At 47.8% G+C, this 7,216-nt stretch overlaps 2 protein-coding genes across 2 annotated transcripts in view; one reads left to right on the top strand and one right to left on the bottom strand.

Annotated features, from left to right (window-relative positions):
- The window catches only part of DESI1 (desumoylating isopeptidase 1), a 33,412-nt gene extending 31,109 nt beyond the window's left edge, over positions 1-2,303 (bottom strand). The window contains exon 1 of the mRNA XM_003783158.3: positions 1,997-2,303. Within this exon, the coding sequence (XP_003783206.1) occupies positions 1,997-2,084 (88 nt within the window). The 5' untranslated portion in view covers positions 2,085-2,303. The remainder of the gene's footprint in view (positions 1-1,996) is intronic.
- A 243-nt stretch (positions 2,304-2,546) lies between these two features.
- XRCC6 (X-ray repair cross complementing 6) overlaps positions 2,547-7,216 on the top strand; it is a 34,762-nt gene continuing 30,092 nt past the window's right edge. Inside the window, exons 1-3 of the mRNA XM_003783155.3 lie at positions 2,547-2,588; positions 3,500-3,593; positions 4,754-4,866. Coding sequence (XP_003783203.1) covers positions 3,515-3,593; positions 4,754-4,866 — 192 coding nt within the window. The 5' untranslated portion in view covers positions 2,547-2,588; positions 3,500-3,514. The remainder of the gene's footprint in view (positions 2,589-3,499; positions 3,594-4,753; positions 4,867-7,216) is intronic.

The raw sequence follows: 7,216 nt of genomic DNA, 5'->3' as shown, positions 1-7,216 counted from the left end.
ACCTTAGGTGTATGTGGCTGGCGCCTTAGCCGCTTGAGCCACAGGCGCCGAGCCCATACTTTTTTTTTAAAGACAGAATCTCACTATATCGCCCTTTGTAGAATGCCATAGCGTTACAGCTCACAGCAACCTAAAACTCTTGGGCTTAAGTGATTCTCTTGCCTCAGCCTCCCAAGTCACTGGGACTATAGGTGCCCACCACAACGCCCAGCTATTTTTTTGTTGTAGGCCTGGGCCAGGTTTGATCCCACTAGCCCTGGTGTATGTGGCTGGTGCCCTAACCACTGCGCTACAGGAGCCGAGCCAAACATTCATATTTAACATTTAACAATTGATATGTTGGAAATACAGGTATCTGTTTTTTGTTTTTTTTTCCGAGATAGTTTCACTTTGTCACCCTTGGTAGAGTGCCATGCTGTCACAGCTCACAGCAACCTCCAACTTCTGAGCTTAGGCAATTCTCCTGCCTCAGCCTTCCAAGTAGATGGGACTATAGGCGCTGGCCACAACACCCAACTATTTTTTTGTTGTTGCAGTTTGGCAGGGGCCAGGTTCGAACCCACCTCCCTCGGTATATGGGGCCGGTGCCCTGCCCACTGAGCCACAGGCGCCTCCAGGTATCTGTATTTTTAACAAGCACCCCAGATAATTCTGATGTGAAGCCAAATCTAGAAACCATTCACTGGCCAGGGTTGAGAGATTAAGTTCAATTCACTAAGTATATCAGAAACTCAGGGACATTGAAAAGATGGCCTCAAAAATAGCCTGGCTATATTACCTCTGCCTCCTTGCTGCATGGAGATGAGCTAAATCATTTTCCAATGTCTCTACAGAAGCCAGTAAAAACTGGCCATTTGGGGCAGTACCTGTGGCTCAGTGAGTAAGGTGCTGGCCTCATATATTGAGGGTGGTGGGTTCAAATCTGGCCCTGGCCAAACTGCAACTAAAAAAGAATAGTCGGGCATTGTGGTAGTCACCTGTAGTCCCAGCTACTGAGGAGGCTGAGGCAACAGAATCACCTAAGCTCAAGAGCTGGAGATTGCTGTGAGCTGTGATGCCACCGCACTCTGGAGGGTGACAAAATGAGACTCTGTCTCTAAAAAAAACCCCCCAAAAGAAAAAACAAACTGGCCATTTGAATATATGTTGTCAAAGCTGTTCATTTTCTATTCTTGGGGTCCTTTCCTGCCCATTATTACCTGAAATCACAAACCTGACAATTCCTGTGTTACACAAGTATTTGGGTTGCAATGAGGTTTGATCTTTACTGAATGAGGGCTGATTTTCTCTCCTGGCAGTTAAGTAGTTTAATGGAGCACAACCGAAATACTTCCTTTAGTAATCCTTACTGACACAACAGCATCCAGCCCTCCCCCAGAATTGCTTTCTTACCATCCAGGCAAAAAGCAATTAACTTAGAAACTGCTGAAAGAAGACGCATTGTTAGGCCCAACTTGGTGAATTCTGGAGTTCGTGCTCCTGCTGACCTGACTTGACCTCGATCTGGGGGCGAAAGCTGGGCCCCAGTGAAGCTCTACCTCTACCGTCCCACCTTTTCCCTGGACTGCAGAGGAAGAGAAGGTTCTCTGAGAGCCACTGAGTCTCCACCAGGAGTGTCCCTTTCACCACGAGGGGCACCGCGTGGCAGGCATCCTCACCTCCCCGCCAAGGAGGAGTGGACCCAGCAACCCAAGCCAGGAAGGGAATCCTTCGGGAGCCGGCGCTGGCTCAACCCACCCGCCAGCGTTAGGGGTTCTGGAGGGCTCGGCCTCTGCCCGAGACCCTGGCAAGGGGAGGGTGTAACTCATTTCTTCTGAATTCAAATGCGAAGAGAGGAAAGGGGGCCCAAACCTCACATCCCTCTTTTCTCCTCTCGGGCTTTTCTTCCATCCTCTGGGCCTTGTGTCTTTCCCGGAGTCGTGGCCCAAGTCCCCCGACCTCGGCCCCCTCTTGCTAGGCTCCCGCCCTCCTTCCCATCTGACCCTTTCCCCCTCACCTAGCATGATGGGGCTGAGCCGCCGGGCCAGGCCCTTGGACAGGTCGTACACGTAGAGCTTCACCGGATAGAGATTCGGCGGCTCCATTGGGACCCGTGGCGGCGGCGGCCACTACGGCCCTTGGGCACCCGGCAGCGGCTTGGACCTTCCCGTACCCGACGGGAGTGGGGAGAGGAGGGAGTGGGGGGACCGAGCCCGGGCCCGGCCTGAGGGGCGGGGGAGAGGCCGCCCTGCGCTGCTCGCGCCCCCGCACCCGCTACCGGCAACGACTACTGTGAGGTGACAGAGAGGGGACAGGGAGGGTCCGCATAGAAGAGAGGGGGGGCGGGGACGCACTTTTGCGCATGTGCGTACCGCCCTCAAGGGCGGCGGAGGCGTGGCTTTGACGAAGGGGCGTGGCTTTCGCCGATGAGATTGGCTTTAGTTGAGATGCGTAGAGAAGCCCGTTGTAAGAGTGGGCGTGTCAGCCTGACAGGAAGAAGTACACACTGTGTGATGATGGCAGTGGCGTTGATTGGGCGAGAGATCCACAGCATGCGCATGCGTGGTGTCTCATTTTCGGTGCAAATTTACCTCTTCGCTGTGCTAAAGGTAGGTTGGCTGTGTCTGGTGTGTGCTTCTCGCCAGTAAGGGCTGTCCTGGTTCCTCTTTGCCCACTTGGTCTGTCGCTAGCCCCGTAGCTTTTCTGGGGGTCAGTGTCAGCCTAACGTTTGCGAATCTGAGAAGCAGAAACAAGAGTATAGATCACGCCCCGTCCTCCGGGTGGAAGCTGCACCGGGCGGTTGAGGCCCGCCTGCGTCTGAAACCTCATTGGGCCTGACTGCCTGGGTAGTTGGGGAGAGATTTTGGGGCGGGAAGAGGACTAGTGGGTCAGCTAAACAAGAGTATCCCGGAGTGGGACAAGGCCTCAAGGGTAAAGCTACCCCAGCACGCCTATCACAGTGGCTACCCTGGGCTTCGGTGGCCCTGAAGCGTCTGTAAGGGATAGATAAGATGAGGCTGATGCTGCAGTGGTCCCCAAGCCCGTTTACCTGTGCACTCTAGCTATTGAGCTCTTGAGGTGGCAAGATCCATCATCCACATTACTCACTAGTAACCCCAAGCCTTTGGAACAGATCTCACTAACAGACGTCGTCAAACTACAGTCCGCGGGCCACAAGCCTCCCGCCTAGGACATTTATCTGGCCCGCCGGGTGTTTTTGCCGCCACTGCCTGTCCTGCTTAGCAGCCTACTCGTCGCGGGGCCCGCAGTCCGGCCCTCCAAAGGTCTGAGGGACAGTGAACTGGCCCCCTGTTTTAAAAGTTTGAGGACCCCTGCACTAGAGCTTAGAAGTCGATATTTGTTCGACTTAAATGTGCTTGTTGGGGCGGTGCCTGTGGCTCAAGGAGTAGGGCACCAGCTCCATATACCAGGGGTGGCAGGTTCAAGCTCGGCCCCTGCCAAAACTCCAAAAAAAAAAAAAAAAAAAAAAAAATGTGCTTGTTACTGATTTTTTTCCTAGTGAGCAGGAACCAACATGTCAGGGTGGGAGTCTTACTACAAAACCGAGGGCGATGAAGAAGAAGAAGAACAAGACGAGAGCCTTGAAGCGGGTGGTAAGTGACTTTAACACAAAAGGACCATTTCGTATGTAGAAAAGACCTTCCCTGTCTATCTCTGCTAGGTAAAGTTTGCTCTTTAATAGTTCACCCCTCTCTCCCCAGATAATCTGAAATATTTACTCCCTTTGAATTTTGCAGAGCTATCCCTAGGCTCTTTTATTCAGGCCCTACTCGAGTGTGTGGGACATTTCTAGCCTTAATTTTTTTCTGGGCACTGGTAGATTGACATCTGTCGAGCCCCATTAAATGATCATGGATGTCTTTTGTTACCTAAATGGCTCAGCAGAGACCCTTCCTCACCCAGGAAAGTAGTTTTACTCATCCCAGGACCTCAGTGTAAAAATGCCTTAGCCCTGCAGCAACCAAAGAGTAAACATTAGTAACAGGGTTACATGAGAGTGATTGATCACTGTTGCCTCCAAGTTTGGAAGTACAGGGTTGCTGTCAATTTTGTGTGCTATTTTATACACTATTTTAAATTGAATATGAACTTGATAGCTGCCTTATATATGTTCAGGAAACCCAATAACACACAAAGGAACAGAAATAAGTGGTATATGAAATCTACATACTGGTCTATTTAACCCCTGGGTGGAAATGGTTTTTTTTTTTTTATTGAGACTGAGTCTTACTTTGTCACCCTGGGTAGAGTGCCATTGCTCACAACAGCCTCAGATTCTTGGGCTTAAGCAGTTCTCTTGCTTCAGCCTCCCAAGTAGCTGGGACTACAGGTGCCTGCCACAATGCCCAGCTATTTTTTTGTTGTTTTTGCAGTTGTCATTGTTTAGCTGGCCCAGGCTGGGTTTGAACCCGCCTGCCTCTGTGTATGTGGCTGGCACTCTAACCACTGAGCTTTGGGCACTGCCCATTTTCTTATTTTCATTGTAGTTTTATCAAAAGTCAGGGTAGTGGTTACTTTTGAGGGAAAGTAGATGTTTTCATTGGATTCAATATAGGAATCTTGCTGAGATGGCCAGCAAGACTCAATTTCTTGACATAGGTGGAGGTTTTAAGCTGTCCACTTTATAGATTTCAATAGGTTGTACTTTATGGTCTTTTCTCTATTTGTTTTGTTTGAATGATAAACATTATAAATAAAACATGATAAGTATAAATACAAGGGCAAACATTCCCTTCCATTTTTTCCCCCATAGGAGAATATAAATATTCAGGAAGAGATAGTTTGATATTTTTGGTTGATGCCTCCAGGGCCATGTTTGAATCCCAAGATGAAGATGAATTGACTCCTTTTGACATGAGCATCCAGGTAAGATTATCTTTTTATTTAATGAAAAAAGACGAATTAAAAAAAAAAAACAACCTTAATAGCACTTTAAAAAAATATGGACACTTTGAAAAGTGTGGGAATAAATGGTGGTTACTTACACTTGCAGCTGAAAATGGGAGCAGTGTTGGAGAACAGTCCCATTTTATTCTGGGTTTAACTTAGGACTCTAAGAATAGATTGCCCCTACCTTCTTCTTCTTCTTTTTTTTTATAGAGATAGAGTCTCACTTTGTTGCCCTCAGTAGAGGGCCGTGGCATCACAGCAACCTTCAGCTCTTGGGCTTAGGCGATTCTCTTGCTTCAGCCTCCGGAGTAGCTGGGACTGCAGGTGCCTGCCACAACGCCCGGCTATTTTCTTCTGCAGTTTGGCCAGGGCTGGGTTTGAATCCACCACTGTTGGTATTTGGGGCTGGCGCCCTACTCACTGGCCACAGGCGCTGCCCTCCCCTACCTTCTTTGTTAGACTTGGTAGTAGAAGTGGATCCTCCTCTATAGAGATAGGAGTATAAAAGAAGTGATGTTTTGGCAGTTATGGCTCAGAAGAGGTTTCTCCTAAGTGATACTTGGGAGCCAAATACTACCTGTGGTTGAAAAAGATCACTAGAATAATAAGACAGTTCCACCTTTTTAAAATTTCAGAATATTACAGGGATACACAGATTTTGGTTACATAGTTCTACACATTTCAGATCAAAATTATAAGTATGCCCTTCAAAACAACTCCTATTTTAAAATAGGCACAGGACTTGAATAGACATTTCTCCAGAGATACACAGATTGCTAATGGGCACATGAGAAGATGCTCAACGTCTTTAGCCATTAGAGAAATGCAGATTAAAACCACAGTGAGAAGCCGGGCACAGTGGCTCACACCTGTAATTCTAGCACTCTGGGGGTCCTAGGCAGGTGGATTGCTTGAACTCAGGAGTTTGAGACAGGCCTGAGCAAGAGTGAGACCCCATCTCTAAAAATGGCTGGGCATCGTGGGAGGTACTTGTAGTCCCAGCTATTTGGGAGGCTGAAGCCAGAGAATGGCTTGAGCCTAAGAGTTTGACATTGCTGTGAATTATGGCCATGGCACTCTACTGAGATTGACATCATACTGAATGATTTCATTTACATGTGATCAGACTGGGTAAGCCATAGAGAGTGTGGACTAGCAGGAAGCTGAGGGAGAGGGACAGATGGGGAGCAACTGCTTAATAGGTATGGGGTTTGCTTTTAGGTGACGAAAATGTTTCGTAACTAGATAGAGGGGGTAGTTGTAAATGTTCTAAATACCACTTAATTATTCACTTTAAGAATGATTAAGGCTTGGTCCTGTGGCTCAAGTGGCTAAGGTGCCAGCCACATACACCTAAGGTGGCGGGTTCAAATCCAGCCCAGGCCACCAAACAACAATGATGGCTGCAACCAGAAATAGCCGGGTGCTGTGGTGGGCACCTGTGGTCCCAGCTACTTGGAAGGCTGAGGCAGGAGACTTGCTTGAGCCCAGGAGTTGGAGGTTGCTGTGAGCTGTGATGCCACAGCACTCTACTCAGGGGCATAGCTTGAGGCTCTGTCTCAAAAAAAAAAAAAGATAAAGAATGATTAATATGGTTGGGTAAGCATGATGGCTGACATCTATCATCCTAATCTAATGTTGTTGAAGTAAATTTCACCTTAATTGAAACAATCACTAGTTTTCTTTTCTTTTCTTTTTTTTTTTTAATTGAGACAGAGTCTCACTCTACTGACCTGGTTAGAGTGCCCTGCTTTCATAACATAGCAACCTCAAACCCCTAAGCCTAAGCGATCCTCTTGCCTCAGCCTCCTGAGTACCCAGGGACCACAGGTGCCCATCACACTGGCTGGCTAGTTTTTCTCTTACTCAGGCAAATGTTAAACTCCTGAGCTCAAGTTGTCCACCTGCCTTTGCTCCCAGAGTGCTAGGATTACAGGCAAGGGCCACCACACCTGATTGCTATTTCTTTTTTGTGCTTCATAGGAAAGAATTTTTGAAGGTTTGTTATATATCCCATGTTTCATAGTTCTGGAATTTGGGCGTTGCATGGAAACTTCTTGTGCTGTAATTTATGTACAAATAGTTCTTGCAGTTGGCAAACCAGAATATCTTGTATCTTAAAAAAAGAAAGGAAATAATTTAAAAAAAAATTCTCTTTTTTTTGAGACAGAGTTCTATATGCCCTCAATAGATTGCTGTGGCATCACAGATGACAGCAACCTCCAACTCTTGGGCTTACATGAATTCTTTTGCCTTAGCCTCCCAAGTAGTTGGGACTATAGGCGCCTGCCACCACAACGCCTGCCTGGCTATTTTTTTTTTTTTT

Source organism: Otolemur garnettii, unplaced genomic scaffold (assembly GCF_000181295.1).
Source record: "Otolemur garnettii isolate 467f Iridium unplaced genomic scaffold, OtoGar3 scaffold00007, whole genome shotgun sequence".
Lineage (NCBI taxonomy): Eukaryota > Metazoa > Chordata > Mammalia > Primates > Galagidae > Otolemur > Otolemur garnettii.
This window is presented reverse-complemented; position numbering and strand designations above follow the sequence as displayed.